At 34.5% G+C, this 17,740-nt stretch overlaps 1 protein-coding gene across 1 annotated transcript in view; it reads left to right on the top strand.

Annotated features, from left to right (window-relative positions):
* Nucleotides 1-17,740, top strand: part of LOC111045057 (fat-like cadherin-related tumor suppressor homolog) — a 763,395-nt gene that overhangs the window by 633,949 nt on the left and 111,706 nt on the right. Inside the window, 1 exon segment of the mRNA XM_039439274.1 lies at nucleotides 12,156-12,262. Within this exon segment, the coding sequence (XP_039295208.1) occupies nucleotides 12,156-12,262 (107 nt within the window).

Here is a 17,740-nt window from a genome sequence, read left to right as displayed (position 1 = left end):
CTCGGCACTATCCCAGCCATGAGAGCTAACCAGATACTTTTTCAAATGTAGTCCAAAGTTTTTTTGGGCGAGTAAACCTCTCAAATTACTTGGAAGAATATTAAAAAAAAATGGAGATAAATATATGAAGCTACGCTGACCAGCAGTAGTCAATAATCTAGGAACAGTAACCAGACCTGACTCCACCCGTCTTGTAATAGCACAATCCGTTCTATTAATGAAATGAAAAAGTGATAGCTTCTTATAATATAATATGATGTGTTTCAGGTATATCTGTCTAATCGGTAGAACTGAAAATTCCAAAAAAGCCAATCTTGTTGAATACATTCTATTCTTTTTCAGAATAATTTTTAATATTAAATTTTGTATTGTTTTTACTGGTTTTAGAACATTTGTATATGCACCACCCCAACCCACAATACCATATTGGAGCAATGACTGTGCCAGTGCATAATACACCATCTTCATGACTTTCATAGGCAAAACAGAACGTAATTTCACAAATAAATAAATAAGTTTTCTAGATCGTGTAGTAAGCTGCGACAATGTACATCCCACTTTAAATGCTGATCAACCATTACTCCAAGATATCTGATACTGCTAACCTTCTCTATTTTATTACAATTAACTGAACACCCTAAATCTACATGACTAAGACAATTTGGAGAATGCAAAACAAGTGACATATTAACTGGCTGATTCTGTATATTCAAGGAAAAAGAGATGTATTTTGTTTTGGACAAATTCAGAGTCAGTTTTCTTCTATCAAGCCATTTTTTTACTTCTCCCAGTCCCCTAGCAGCTGAGTCATATGTGCTAGCCCAGTTTTCTTCATGAAAAATTAAAACTGCATCGTCTGCAAATGACAATATTTTCCCATTGATTAAATTAAGGTTACAAAAGTCATTAATATAGATCAGGAGAGGCAAGGTCCAATCACTGTTCCCTGCGGGATTCCCATTTTAACAGATTTATATTCACTAACAGTGTTATTGACTCTAACACATTGTTGCCTATTCTTTAATAACTGCAAAACCATCCCAGTGCCACATCCTCAAGACCAAGGCTACGGAGACAATCAAGTAGACGATCATGGCAAACTGTATCAAAGGCTTTTGCAAGATCAAGAAAAATAGCTATTTGTCTCCTACCTACATCCAAGTTTAAGATTGTTTCTTGAACAAAAGCAGCAATTGCTTCCTGTGTTCCCATCCCCTCTCTAAAACCAAATTGATTTTTTGACAGAATATTATTCACTTCCAAAAATTTATGTAGCTGTCTCTTTACACATTTTTCAATTATTTTAGCCAAATTCGAAAGTAAACTTATAGGTCTATAGTTGGTAATTTTCCTTTTGTCTTGTGATTTGAATATTGGTTTTACTACAGTTGTTTTAAAAGAATCTGGAAAAATACCTTGTTCAAAACTTACATTAATAATGTGTTTGAGTGGAGAGGCAACAATACTTTTAACAGATTTTAAAACAGATACAGTAATGCCATCATGACCAGGCCCAGATGCACCTCTAAGACTCTCGATCGCCTCCACAACCTCAGTCTCTGATACATATTGAAAAGTAAAATAATCTTGCGGATTGTGGGGATTGTCTGGTTGCAAATCATCACCAGGCTCACTAGGAATATTTTGTACCATTTTCTCTCCTATAGAGATGAAAAAATCGTTAAAAGCATTAGCACATATATTGGGATTATCCCTAGCACTATAGACATTACCATCAATTTCAATTTCTTCCAAACACTCCTTCCTTATTTTACAACCAGCTACCTCCCTAACTACATTCCAAGTCCGTTTTACATCATTTCCAGCCTCCTCAATTTTTCTGCTATAATACAATCGTTTAGCTTCTCTAATAAGGACTGTCAATCTATTTCGATAACTTCTAAAATAATTTCTCAGATTTAAATTGAATGGTTCCTTTTTACATTTGTTAAATAGAGCTTGCTTTCTTCTAATAGAAAATACTAAACCTTGAGTAATCCATGGCTTGATTTTTTTAAACCTCGAACTAGATTTGGCTACATTTATAGTGGATTTTTCAATATAGCTTTGTAGAGTTGCTACAAAGTTATCTGTTGAAACATTAACATCCCTACTAGAAAATACAGACTGCCAGCCCTCAGACTGGATAAGAGACAAAAGCATATCATAATCGAGCCTGGTGGCAACAAGTGGCAACTGAGCAGCATTGTTAGTCAAGTCTATTTCACAACGAACCCTAAGAAGTAACATAGTGATCAGTAATACAAGTCTTCAATACCATGGGTTCAATGTGTTATTAGTGTGAACATTACCGAAATAATGATCTAAACACGAAGGTGTTCCCTGAATGGAACCCTGTAAAACAATTCACATAAGATATAAGCCCATTTTCGTTCAATAAATTCAAATAAGATTCAGTGTGGATGTTATTTCTATTATTCAAGATATCAATATTTATATCTCCTACAAGTATAATATTTTTTCCTAAATTTAATTCGAAAGCAGCTCAGCTAAAGAGTTAACAAAGTCCTGGCAATTATCATTAGGTGATCTGTAAGCACAAACAATAACCCACTCCTCCTCAAAAATTTTCAGCTCTATCACGAGACAACTAGCCCCAACTATTATGCATTCCCGCACATGAACATGATCATAATCTTTTTTCAAGTAAACTACTACACCACCATTTCTATTTGTGTGATTCATTGAATAGTACTGATTAAAACCAGGTATATCACACCCTATGGGCCTAACACCTTGGTGACCCGTCTCAGATAATACAATCATGTCTATAAATGGCAATACTTTAGCAAATTCTAAACAGAACTCGTCTAAATTCTTCCCGATGAATCTGATATTACTATGAATTATATCAAAATTTTCACTGGGTTGATTAGAAATAATATTGTAATAATCATTAGAGTTATTCAAACATAATGTCTCAACTTCATCGAATTCATCTAAATTTTCAAAAATGTCCATAATAAAATTATTTTACTGTTCATTGTTAAACAAGTCTTTAGTACTTACATATTAGAAAGGTCCACATCACTTTTAATATGTAAAACATTCTTACTGGTTTCGTCTTTTTTGACAAGAATATTACCATCACGTACCCACACAAGCGATATCCTTTCTCCCGAGCGATTGTTCTGGTCGTATTTAGCAGTTCAAGCGTTGAAGGTATCAAATGTTCGTAAGCCATCACCCTTGTTTCAGGTAGAACAGCTGAAATGTTTTTCGCCGATATACCAGCCCCACTATTGTCCTGCGAAGATGCTAGACGAAAATGACCCATCCATGACATCTTATCTTGACGACGTACGAATTCAATTACTATCGGTTTGATGCTGTCTTTCTTCTTACTGGGAAGGCGATGAGCAACACTTATGTCTCTAGCAGTTAACTCACTTCCAATCGTTTTTGAAAGCATATTAAAAACCTCATTGACACATTCGTTATTTGTTTCTGTTATTCCGGTAACCACAATATTCTCTACGACTGTAAGATTGTAGGTCCGCAATATCTGTTTTCAGTTTTTCATTATCACTTTTCAATTTTTCATTGTCCTTTTTAATTTTTTCATTCTCCAGCTTGATGGATGTTAAATCATTTTTGAAACTTTCAAATTCCTCCGAAATGAATTGAATCGATTTTTTAAACTCAGCGAAGTCAGTTTTGAAATCTGGCAGCAACTCCGATTGAATCAGCTGTTTGTTATGCATCTACATAAATTGGCGGAGCTTTGGACATATCAATGTCCATTCTTTGGGAAGAATATTAAAAATATCATGTTTTTAAATAATATTCAATAGTGAGAGAGAGAGTAATTTTCGACTCTCGAAAAAGGTATGCTAAAGTATGTTAGAGGTTCGGTAGAGGTACGGTATTGATTGTTTGAGTACTTTATTTATGTAGATTACAATATATACTGGCTTATACACCAATAGCTTACAATACAGCAAAATTATAGATGAATTTACCTAATAATATAGACTAAGAAATTAATTATTGAACTGTATCTTCTTCTTCTTCTTCTGCTTCAATCGTCCGATTGGTTGGCAGCTTTCCATCTTTGTCTGTCCAGAGCCAGCTGTTTTAGTTGGGTATAGCTCTGGACCCCAAGATCCCGGGTTATCTGCTTCAAATATTGTAGCCGGGGTCTTCCACGAGCCCGTTGTCCACTGATTGCACCTTCCAGTATTGTTAGCGTGAATTCGCTGTGTCTTATAATATGTCCTATCCAAGAATGCCGCCTGTCCCTAAGAGATTTCAATAGAGTTTTTTGTGTCTCTTCATCCCTTTGAAATACTTCTTCATTTGTTATTCTATCGGTCCATTTTATTTTCAGCATTCGCCTCCAACACCATACTTCAAATGCATTAATTGCCTTTTCTTCCGCCTTACCGATAGTCCATGTCTCTGAGCCATATAGTGCAATACTCCAGATACAACTCTTCATAAGTCGCTTTCTCAAATCCAAATTCAGACTTTTGGAGGAAAGCACATTCCGTTTATTGATGAAAATGGCCTTGGCTTCTCTTATACGGCGCTTTATGTCTTCTTTGTCTTTTCCATCCTCTGAAATAATGCTACCTAAGTATTTAAATTTTTTACTTGTTTGAGGGCGTTATTCTCTATCTTTACTATTTCAAAATCAGGGTTCTTGGAGCAGATCATCACTTCTGCCTTAGCCTTATTTATCTCCATGTAAAATTCATTTTTGAGAATGTCATGCAAGGTATTCAGCGCTCTCTCTAGATTACCTTTATCTTGTGCCACTATTGCAATATCGTCTGCAAAGCGGAGCATTTGCACTCTTAATCCATTTACCTTGATTCCTGAACAATATTCCTTACATTTATTGACAGCCTGTTCTACATAGATATTGAACAAAAGCGGTGACAAACTACAACCCTGCCTTACTCCTCTCTAGATGGCAGCTTCTCTTTGTTTCTCACCCACCTTTATAAATGCTGTTTGAGCAGTATACAGCTCTCTTATGATCCTTCTATCTCTGTAATCTACTTTGATTGTTTTGAGTGTTTGCATGAGGACATTCCAATTTACCCTATCAAATGCCTTGAGTAAATCTACAAAAGCAATATACACCTTCTTATTTACTTCGAAACTCTTTTCCACGATGTTCCTTAAACACAATATAGCTTCTCTTGTTCCTCTACCTCTATTCCTTCTGAAGCCAAATTGGTCATCTGCTAGGTTTGCATCTATTTTACCTTCAATCCTTTTCAAAATAACGCTTGTTAGTATTTTGGATGTATGCAACAGAATACTCAGTGTTCTATATTCCTCACATCTTGTTGCATTACTTTTTTTCGGTAACATCACCATCAAGCTTTTCTTAAAATCAAGTGGAACTTTTCCGATTATATATATCTCATTCAAAAGGGTAAATAGAACGTTTCTCATCTCTTCATTGAGCGCTTGCAGAAGTTCAGCAGGAATATCATCTACTCCATAAGCTTTCTTTGACTTGAGATCATGTAACGCTTTTTCCATTTCTGGAAAAGCAATCGGTGGTCCCAACTCATCAAAAGGTACATCGTCCTCGTTTTTTATTCGATATTTGAACTGTATATGATATGAAAAAGCGATTTGTAATATAATAACTATAGATAATCATATTGTTATGCATCCACATAAATTGGCGGAGATTTGGACATATCAATGTTTATTCTTCGGTAACAATATTAAAATATCCTCCCCACTAACCTCCTGGACGAATGGAAGGAAAAAGAAGGATGAAAGAAGGAAAGGAAGAGGAGGAGGAGGATAATTCGAGTTGAAAAAATTGATAATAGAGAGAAAGGATAACAAAAAGAATAGAATAGGTACGCTTCTTTTATTTTTTACCTAGGAGGGCGGAGTTAGGGCGCAGCCGGCCCTCTCTTACACTCAACCCTCAAAGGAGTAGTAGAGAAGAGATAATTTGAAAATGAGGTGAAAAATTTGAACAAATAATAAGGATGAACAGAAAATCAAGAACTGGTAACGAAGAGAGAAAAAGTCTTGGAAAATCAACAAGAACGACGATGAAAGAGAATGAAGAAAGGGAAATAGATGAAAAATAGATTGAAGAAAAATAATTTTTTGTTGGATAAGAGAAAAACGTACAAGGAGACGGTTTGCGTTGAAAAATCAGCAAGAATGACGATGAAAGAGACTGAAGAAAGGGAAAAAGATGAAAAATAACTTTTTGTTGGATAAGAGAAAAACGTAGGGAGAATAAATACAAGGAGACGGTTCGCGTTTCATATAGAATATATATCTGAAAGTGCTAAAGACTACATTGAAACATACACGTAGGATCTATGTATAGTCGATGTATAGTCTTTGTTTCTAGGTTTGCTGTGAACATTACAGCGTACGGCATTGGAAAGGCTGTCCGAAAAGAACTCTAGCTCCCCTGAGCTATTGCTTCGGAGAGAGCTAATGGCTGGCGTAAGAAGAACAAGAAGATGACGAAGAAAAAGAAGAAGGAGAGGGTGAGAAGTAGGATAAGGTGGAAAAAGAGGAGAAGGATAGGATTAGATGAGGACAGAAAAGAAAAATAGAATGAGTCGGAGGAGACAAAGAAGATGTTGAACATTAGATGTAGAGAAGAAAAATCCGAAAGAGGAAAGAGAATGAACTTATGGCGAAGAAGAAGAATTAGAACAATGTAAAAGGAGGGAAGGTAATGTGAAGAATAAATACTTTGAATGCAGATAGTAATACTACGAAGGTGGAAGCAGTAGGCTATCAAAAGATAGAAAATTTGAGTAGGTTATAAGAGATAGAAGTAATGAGAAGGAACCAGTGAGAAGTAAGAATACGAGGAAGAAGAAGAAAAAAAATCAAGTGTTTTTACATCGAAAAATTGGAAGAAAACGAACAGAGAGGAGAAGACAATAAGAAAGGAGGAGAAAAATATGAAGAATAAAACGAGGGAGAAGTATCAAATGAAGAAATGGAGACTGAGACAAACGAAAGAGTAGAAGAGGGAGAAAAGGCCAAGCAAAGAAGATGGCTGAAGAAAAAAACAAGGAGATATAGAACAACAATCAATAGATAGAGAGACAGTTGAGAAAAATCTGGGATGTGTAGATGAAGTAAAGTAGGAAGAAGGAATAGAAGAAGGAGAAGTAGAAGAAGAAGAAGAAGAAGAAGAAGAAAGAAGAAGAAGAAGAAGAAGAAGAAGAGAAGAAGAAGAAGAAGAAGAAGAAGAAGAAGAAGAAGAAGAAGAGAAGAAGAAGAAGAAGAAGAAGAAGAAGAAGAAGAAGAAGAAGAAGAAGAAGTAGAAGAAGAGAGAAGAAGAAGAAGAAGAAGAAGAAGAAGGAGGAGGAGGAGGAGGAGAAGAAGAAAAAGAAGAAAGAAGCGGAGAAGGATGGATCATGAAGAGGGGGAGCAGGAGGAAAGATAAGCGGAAAAGGAGAAAGAGGAACAGAAGAAGAAGAAGAAGAGTGTGGCGGAGACGGAGGAGGAGGAGTGAGAGGGTGAGCAGGAGGAAAGAGAGGAGGAGAAAAAGGAGGAGAAAAAGAACAAGAACATGGCAGAGAAGTACTAGGCGTTGAAGAAGGATGAGGAGAAGGAGAAAAGAAAGGAGGTGAAAGAGGAGGAGAAGGTGGAAGAGGAGCAGAAGAAAAAGAGGGAGAAGAAGAGGAAAGAGAAGAAGAAGAAGAAGTAAAAGAAGAAGCTATAATATATTAAGCAGCAGAAGAAAGAAGTAGAGACGTAGTTGCAGGACAAGAAAAAAGAAAGTAAGATGAACTGGAAGAAAAGAACACGAAAATCTTGAGATGGTGGAATGTAAGGTGCAGGAAAAGGGTGGACGTAGGTAGGGGATGAGGTAGGGCAGTAACATGTGCTGTGGGGTTGGTGTTGAAGGCAGGTACATCCATCCAACTGGAGAAAATTTATTGAGGTCAAATTAAGCAGTAACTGGCTGCTTGCACCCCAACACACACACACACACATCTACCATCCACCTTCTGCCATCTATCACCAATAGTAGTCACTTTTGATATTTGATAGCGTGCGCAGATTGATTGAGTCAATTTTTCACACTAAAACTCTCTCAGTCTTTAATATGAACATATATAGTTAGGACCAAGTTATGAAGTCGGTAAAAATTACCGAAACATATTGTTTCCACGGCCTTCTGTAGTAGCAGAGACTAACCAATTAACGGAGACACATTTAAAAGAAATATTTTTTTCCTACAGCTACCTCGGAAAGTTGCTGTTCCTTTACTGATTACAATACCCAAAGATTTACTTTTCCGCTCTAGTGCAGGAAAATTTGTTTCTGCACTCCAGATTTGCAACATGGCAACACACAATAGTTGGTGGGTTATATGGAGGATTAGTGCACAAAAACAAAAATTAAGTTGGTAACAATGACTGTGGTTAGATTTAGATAAGAATCATTTCAATGGCTACCCTACATTTATGATAAAATCCCAATCTAGAGATCCAAGAATAATATTCATCTAAATCATAATTAAATAATCAACATTTTCGAATTTTCATAATTTAATAATAAATAATAGTTCTTTTCCATTGATAATTATTATTTCAACTGCAAGAAATGAGAAAAGTAGCAAATGTACATTATAAAATTCTTATTTTGAGGTTAAATGATTACCGTTCAATATTCATATAAATAAAAATAATAAAAAACATAACAATACTACAATAAATATTCTCTGTTGTCTATGTTATTTCTATAAATATTTTTCAGTTTACTTTGAGCATTTTTCTCGGTAATTTGAGCAAAAGTCTAAATTTCTGAATCCTGTTCCAGTACTTTTTGTGCTGGTTGGAACAAACTTAGGTAAGATTCTTCCCACTAGGTCACGCGCTTGTCGGTTCAGCCATCTTGCAGCCATCTCAATCAGCTGTTGGCGTGTATTTTGAATGCGAATTTTTGGTTCTATCTGTATTTTCTGATTCTTGAATGAATAAAAATGAGAACTTTGGCTGAGAATTTTCAACTTCAATTGGATTATTATTTTTTAGATGAATTGAGGTTGTTATTAATAACAGCATCACACACACAAACATTTGATGGATTTCAGCCATCATTTTACCCATAATCATTTAATCAACCACTTCTCATATTCAATGGTAACTGTAGGAAAAGTTCAATGTGAAATACGTGAGCAAAGTTCCTCTGCTGCACTCGGCTCGGGTGTAAACGTTTCTTTCAGTGCAGCAAACTGTCACTTTGCACACTAGTTGCACAAATAAGTAATTCTCTTTGGTTTTAGTTAGTTGTGACTTAAATTATCCCATTATATCTGATCTGATATTAATTAAAGATTAACCATAAACTTAAGATTTTTGTTAATAGACTAAGGGCCAAGTTCCCGAGCTCGGGATTCAGCTAAGTTCCAGACTTTAAATAGCTGGAGTCAGAAAATTGGCTTTCCGAAACAGGGCGCATAGTCGCAGTTTTTATAGGTGCGTACATATATACGCGCCGTGAACATGAGCAATTCACTTTTAAACAGCTGATTATATCTGTATTTTTACAGAAACGGTAAGATACAGATATAGAAAGCTTGGCATCAGCTGATTAAAAATGAATTGCTCATGTTCACAGCGTGTATATCTGTACGCACCTTTCGACAATCTTCATTTTCTCATTTCCATAATTGGAAACGTTTTTCCTTGATGAAATTAAACATTCCTGAATAATTCAAAATAGCTGAAACTTATTTTATTTAATCTTTATTGAATCTTTATTTTATTTTGAGTTCAATTTTCTAGTTCTTCGAAATTTAATTTTAATGTGACTGTGACTATGCCTCATTTCAGAAAGTCAATTTTCTGACTCCAGCTGTTTAAAGTCTAGAACATAGCTAAATTCCGAGCTCGGAAACCGGCCCTAGGAGTAATGATCAATTCTTAAATATATATTCCATTCATCCAGAAATAGTATATTCTGCACCTAGAGCAGAAAATGAGATTTTTCCGGCTCAAAATCGGATTTCAAGTCCGAGGCCGTAGGCCAAGGACTAGAAAAGATTGAGAGCCAGAAAAACATTTTTGCCCGTGGTGCAAAAAATATTCTTCGCCACACTACAGGTATTACTGACAAAATAAATAAAGAATACAAAACAAAGAATACTCGTTATTGTACCTATCTCTTGATTTTAGTGGTAGAAGATTTGCAGTCAGGATTTCAGATTCTTTTAAAATTTCACTTGGAATATCATGGGCGTTGTCATCTTCAAGCATTTTTGAAAATTCGGAATGCGCTTATCAACAATAAATAATTGAATAAAAATGGTTGCGAAGCAAATGCTGAATTAGTTTGATTCGAAATTCGAACTGAAGTAATAGAGACTTCAGATGAAGAAAGTTGACACTCGCCCGATCTAGCAGATGACTTATTAACTACGGACTTCCATGAGCGGCTGGAAAGAAACCTGTTTGTTATGTCAGACGGGAGTTGTCTGCAAACAAGGTCTTTCAGATCTACGTAGGGACTGGAAAACAGCTGCTTTCTGTGCAGTGTGGCGAAAAATGAATTTTCTAGTTCTTCAAAATTTAATTTTAACGTGACTGTGAATATGATTGCTACTATGCCCCATTTCGGAAAGCCAATTTTCTGACTCCAGCTGTTTAAAGTCTAGAACTTAGCTAAATCCCGAGCTCGGAAACCGGCCCTATGAGTAATGATCAATTATTCTGAAATTATATTCCACTCATCCAGGAAATATATCCTCCTATCCTATTATATTAAGCGAGCAATTTCTGTATATTTATTTCTGGTTATTTATGTTTAACGGTTCCCCAAAACGGCTCTAACGATTCTCACGAAATTTGGAACATATTAGGTTTATGATATGAAATTCCGATTGCACTAGGTCTCATCCTTGGTAAACTCGCTAAACAACATTAATACGATAATTCATCCTTGGCTGAAACAGCTGAGACTTTCGTCGTCTGTGGATAGTAAAAAGTGAGCTATGGAAAGTGATTCTATGGAAAATCAAAATATCGCATCCCCGAAATTCATAAGCTGACGTATAGCCAGCTGTAGAATATAAACACGATCGTTTTAGAGAATTGTGTTCTGTCATACCCTACTATGATAAAGTAAGTCATGATTCTGTTTATCAATAAATAAAAATAACTAGCGAAGCTCGGTGCCCCGATATTGATTTAATGATACATATCATAATTGCAATGAAATATATTGGTAGTCTATTATATTATTTCTTCATAGCTTACAAACTTTTTTGCAACGGTGCAGAATTTGATTTGTATTGAGCTATCTGTTTTGTCTAATGATAGACAAGAATACCAAAACAATGTTGATCAGATGCTGACTTTATAACCTGAATCTCAATATATAGTTTGTTTGGTTGACTGTATGATTTTGCATTATAGTTCATGTGTTTCTGCGTATGGTTTTAATTCTTCTTGGAGAAAAAGTTTCTGAGGAATTTTATCTGGAATGAAGATCGATTGAGTTGATAAATCAGTCACACTACAATTCATTGATTTATTCAGTTCAGTGATTCATTCTTGGATAAAAACCAACAACTGGAAGTTAATAAAATGAAAATGACATGAAATGGAATTGTCAAAACCACTAATTCATTAAAACCATTTGAAATACTATTTGCGGTTGTTACATCATTGTCAATCACTAGTAAACTGAAAGCTTAAACATTGAGCAGCAGAATATAGATAGTGGGTTAGAAGCCCTATGATTGGCCGTTTGTTATTGACCAATGAATGAGCTCGCCTGTCATTCGCCGAGACTAGCCACGCCCAAGTGGAAATGAAAATGTTTTATTGACAGAAATAAAAAAATCACAACATCTTAGAAATACATATATAGATATGATACGTATATAGATATATACAACATCTTAGAAATACATAATAAAATCAATACAAATTTTACAACATGGGAAAATACTATTACAAGATAAAATGAAATGCCAATTGCGTATTAGCATCTCGAGGTACTAGACCTGTTTGAGATGGTGATTTAAATTATCCAAGTACTCCAAATATAGTCATGAGACGGTTCTCACTCCAGAGGATCGACTTCTTGATATGCTGCCTGTTATACTGTTTGATAACAGGATAATTATTAGCGTTGTCTAATTTGAAATTTATCTGTTTTGCAGGGAAATATTCGCACACTGGCTGTATTGGATGCTGAAACAAAGACTCATTTCTGGTTGACTGTTGTTGCTCAGGATCATGGGGTTGCTCCACTACATTCCAGTTTACAGGTAAGATTTACATTTCAATGATTTGAAAAAATATCAATAATGAAGAGCACAATTTTTTTGCTTGTTTTCAATTTCTAGGGTTCACAATTCGTTGTTTGAAAAGTATGCCTCTAAATATCAGTCAAGAAAAACACAATTTTTGCTTGTTTTCAATTTCTAGGTCTTACTATTCGTTTGAAAAGTATGCCTTTTAACCTCCATCTGAATGTCTTCTGTGTTATCTTCCAAATATCGTCCATGTTGTAAATCCAGCAATTTTTCAAAAGGAAATGATCGATAACAGCTTTATTGATTCATTCATTATATTTGTAGTTGATGTCTTGCACTGTGGAAGTTTCAACAATTTTCCCCATATTATACCAACTTACCCTGATGAATGTAAGATCCCATGTTCCCAGTTTGTGGTATTTAGTTAATTGAACCTATTGATAAAAACTTCAAGTAAAACTATCCATATCAACTTTATTGATTGATTCATTATTCATTCATTACATTTGAAGTTAATTACTTGCTCCAAAATCTGGTCCCAAATTACTGGATCCCAAATCCACTGTGAAAGCACATTCGAGAATTTTCCCTTAAATTTTACTCGTATATCCTACCAACTCACCCGAATGAATAATTGTGATCCCAAGTCTTCAGTTTGCATTATTCGTATTTATCTAATTTCACCTATTATTTATTTATAATTTTTACAAAGTAGCACTTATTGGGAGAGAAAAACTAAGGATACTCCTTGTACTATTTCTCTCCCACATTTAGATAACATTAGGGTCCGAAACAAGTCCGAAATAGGGTTATGGTTTCACTTTTCTAAAATTCAGTCCATTTTCACCAAAAAACAACGAAAACTAAGAACTTTAAATTCCGACGGTTAAAAACAGAATAAAAAACAAAAATATCACACCCAAATCACCATTAATTGCAACATTTTCGCGTAATTTGACAAAGATTAGATTGAAATTTTAAATTTCGCTTGATAAAAGCTTGAAATCTCACCCGTTTTAATATCTGAACATTAAATTGTTACTAGCCATCCAAAATAAATAATAAAAGCTACATAGAAGATCTCATCTAAATTTGAAAATCTACTTTGTGAAAATACTTGAGGACTGAAAATTTTGTGAATTGAAGAACTACAATACTTAACCTATTTCGAACTATGTGTTATCTAAATTTGGGAAAGGAATAGCACAAGGTTACCTTATTTTTCCTCTCCCTATCATTTTGATAATGTACTTATTGTATAAATGAATGAATAAAGAAAATATAACCATCGACGAATGCAAATGAATATTTAGTACAAAAATGAGTCTACTTTCACCTCTAGTTTTCAGTTACTAGTATCACAGAATACAAATATTCATAAATGCTGTATTTGTATTTTGTGCTAGTATCTAGAAGAGATAAATATATCGATACACAAGAAAAAAAATTAAAATAAAATGAATTCAATGGTATCTCTACTCTATGTTTCCAGTTACCCACTAAAAAATAATAATAATAATATCGAGTGACCTGGCTGGCTCAGGTCTGGTGTCAGAGTTTTCAGGTCGCCACTGATCAATTTCAGGGCCTCTGACATGACCTAACGACTGCTTTTTAGTTACCCACTGAAACCATTGATACCATCAATTCATTTACCACTTGTTCACTTCAATTCATAAATTCATCGCAATTCATCATCAATTTTCAAAGTCTCTATTCCGCAATAATTAAGCATGAACGCAGCCATGTGAATAGCTTCCCATATTATTGCATAATATCATAACCATCTCTTGTTAGGAACTAGAAATAGCTATGACAATAACGTAATAACACCATTCAGCAGCTTTGCAGTATCAAAACCACTCCAATCCGTTCCACTGCAGCCTCCAACACAATCACAAATAATTCACACCAATAAAGCTTTCTGAATCACTTCACAACCGTCAACCATTGCGTCAACCATATTGTGTCCCACTGCGAAAATTCACATCCACTCAGATTGTATCAACCATATTGTGTCCCACTGCAAACCTTCACATCCACTCAGACTGCAAAAATTCACATCCACTCAGAAATTCATCGCCACTGCATGGGACCAGCCCTAACATTGACTGCACACTTATCCTGTATATTTAATCTGTGTGTATCGAATGGATGGATTTTGGTGACTGTGCTATACAATTCACTTATAACTTTCAGAAGAGTTTGAATGGGTAGCATTGATGTTGTACATGAGGAATGCTGACAGTGAAGTAAATCTCACAACAGGCAGACTCCATATTTTATTCACTACGCTTCACTCTTTCTCTGAACTCTGACTCTCTCTCACACTCTATCTCTCTCTCGCTCTCTCTCTCTCTCTCTCTCTCTCTTTCTAAACTCTGTGGGTTTCGTTGTTTGACTATTCTGTGAAAATGGCTGTGGGATATAGACGATTTTGTCGATAGTATTGTTGGATTTTATTGTATTACACTATTACTCTCTCTACACTACTCTATTTATTTATTTATTTACGATTTTCCATTGGAACTACAGGTGAGACTGAAATATCAGTACTCAAAACTACAACTTCAAATAGAATATTGATATTTTAAACATGAATTACTATACAGTATAAACTAGGGATGGAATTGGATGAAGTAAATAATGTTCTGTTGGTGATGGTCTACCTGTAGTATGAATACAATATTATAGTTTAATAGTCTCCTTTCTGTTTAGGGCTACTTGTAATATAAATATAAATTGATACAAATCTCAGTACCCTATTTGAATCATTTCATCACAACATGTTTCGGACATTCATGCCATTTTCAAGACTTGATTCAAGATTTGTATTTATATTTATATAGTTTAATACATCGGTTGTATTCGATTATTATAAATGTTGGATGAGTGAGTAAAGGTCAGCTAATTAGGTTGGTACCAATCGCATGATTTCATTCTCAAAATTCTCAACTTTGCTGTTCTATAGTCAAGTTCTAACTCATTGTAAAGTGAGAATTATGTTGTAATCGATAGTATTTCTTCAGTTTCTTAATAGTATTTTTTCATTTATGAATGAAGTTGTGAGGGTTGTCCTTCATTCAATATGTAAATTCATTCAACCAATTACTACTACCACTACCACGCAGCAAATTATTCCGTGCTGAAGAATTTTTTTAAAATTACTCAATTTATCACTCGAGTGAGAAACCCCATTTCAAGTACTGCATCATCATTTGTTTTACGTTAATCCTTGTTAATTAAGAGTAACCCGAATTCTTCATCAATACAGGTAAAATTTCCTGTTATTCCCTTATCCCATCTTATACTATCTTTCTAAATATCTGTAACTGTATGAAAAACAGTTTTAAACTGTAAGAGAAAGAGTTTTTAAACTGTGAAAGTCTTTAAAGTTTTTAAAGGGGGCGATTTGAAATGGCATGAAATAAACTATGTAACGTATTGCTGTAATGAGTTTATGACAATTATAATCCTATTCAAAACCTGACTAACAAAATTGGATGCTTCTACTTTTTAAAAAAGATTTTACTAATTTTATCGAAGGAGAAAAGTATAACGATCCCTCCACTTATTTAAACCATAATGATATCATCTCAAATCCGCATCGACTTTCTAGTGAAAAAGTGAACACATGAGTTTGGAACTCTCTCACTAATCGCGGGGAAAAAGTTTCGCTCATGAAGTTTTGCACCATAAACAAATCTTCGAAGATTAAGTAATTATTTTTTAATTTTTGCAAGCCACTCGCCAGTTACGTCAAACTCATTAAGGGAGTTAACGTCGCCGTCACGATAAAAGCTATCAATGAAGTTGCGCTGAAAAAGTTGGCTAAGTTCAAAAGTCATTCTAAACAAACTCTCACTCTCTCTCTCTCTCTCTCTTTCTCTATCTATCTGTGTCTCTCTATCCCTCTCTCTCGCAAGCTCGCTACGCTGCTGTGAACTGCTCAAAAGTGAATTTAATTTATGCTCTCGGTGATTTTTTCTTCGTCGAAATCCTTTTGAAATTAATTCGTCCATTCCCACGCAACGTCGAAAGTTTGCTGTTTTGTTTTCTTCTTGCGAACAAACAGTGTGCAGCGTTTAAGCGTCGATCGAGTTTGAGAATTTAATTAAGTGATCTGCAGCTCATTCATTCTTTTCCGTGGATAACTTTTTCAACTGGAAATTCCGCCACATATTTGGTGTTTGTCTCTTTAACAATAAGAGAGTATGTAGTGAGCTCAGTGATTGGTTAATAAGTGTGTGTTTGCTTGATGAATTTGAGAAATCAAATCAAATTTAATTTCTATTAATCAACTCATTCTTTGCCGTGTACGACTTTTTTAACTTGCTGTTCTTTCACATATTTTGTATTCATCACCTATCTTTATTATTCTTTATTGATTCATACAATAAATAAGTACATCATCAAAATGATGGGGAGGGAGAAAATAAGGTAACCTTGTGCTATTCCTCTCTCAAATTTAGATAAGGTTAAACACAGTACGAAATAGGTTAGTCTTGTCAAATCAAATTCATTTATTGCCGAAAAGAAAACAAACAATAATTTCGCTTTTTGTGTAGTTGAGAAGTTGATATTATGGTAATTATTCATATTGAATGAAAAAGACTAAGAAATTGTCAAAAAACCACTGATTCATTGATAATTAAAAAGACCGGTTTCGGTTATTACACCTGATAAAGTTTATCATAGATTGACAATGGTTTAATAACCGAAACCGGTCTTTCTAATTATCAATAAATCAGTGGTTTTTTGACAATATCTTAGTATTTTTCATTCAAACAATAATTTACTCATACACATACATACACGAGCAAAAATAAAAATAAAATGTTCATAATACAATATTACACATACATGCATATACATGAGAGCAGAAAAAACAATTATAACATTTCTAGGCATCACCAGCAGAAAGAAAAATCTTTGCCCGCTGGTGAGAGTTGCTTGAAAAAATCCTTAAAATAACTAGAAAATGAAACGAAAAGCTTTATAACAAAGTAGTAGTTCAATAGTAGTTCAAAAGTAGTAGACACAATTGTAGTTGTTCACTTCACAAAATTGTCAGTCCGTAATCAATTTCAAAAAGTGGATTTTTAAATTGAGATGATTCAGAACCAAACAGGGAAGAAATATTCCACATTATTATTACTAAAATAGGAAATATTCACATCTTAAAGAAATAATCTGGAGATGAATAGAAAATGACCTAGAAGAAGATGAAGAAGAAGAAGAAGAAGAAGAACGAGAAGAAGAAGAAGAAGAAGAAGAAGAAGAAGAAGAAGAAGAAGTAGAACAATACTAACGAGCAGGAAGAGAACTAGGGAGAAGAAAGGGAGAAGAAGGAAATGAATGATACGATGATAATAAATCAAAAGTTAGGGGGAGGATAAATAAGAAAGATAATGAAAGAGAGGTGAACGATGAGAATTAATAGTAGGGTAGTACGATATTCTGGTGGAAAATCGAAGGAATAGAATAACA

The sequence above is a fragment of the Nilaparvata lugens genome, chromosome 12 (assembly GCF_014356525.2).
Source record: "Nilaparvata lugens isolate BPH chromosome 12, ASM1435652v1, whole genome shotgun sequence".
Lineage (NCBI taxonomy): Eukaryota > Metazoa > Arthropoda > Insecta > Hemiptera > Delphacidae > Nilaparvata > Nilaparvata lugens.
Note: the sequence above shows the minus strand (reverse complement) of the source record. Positions and strands in the feature narration are given on the sequence as shown.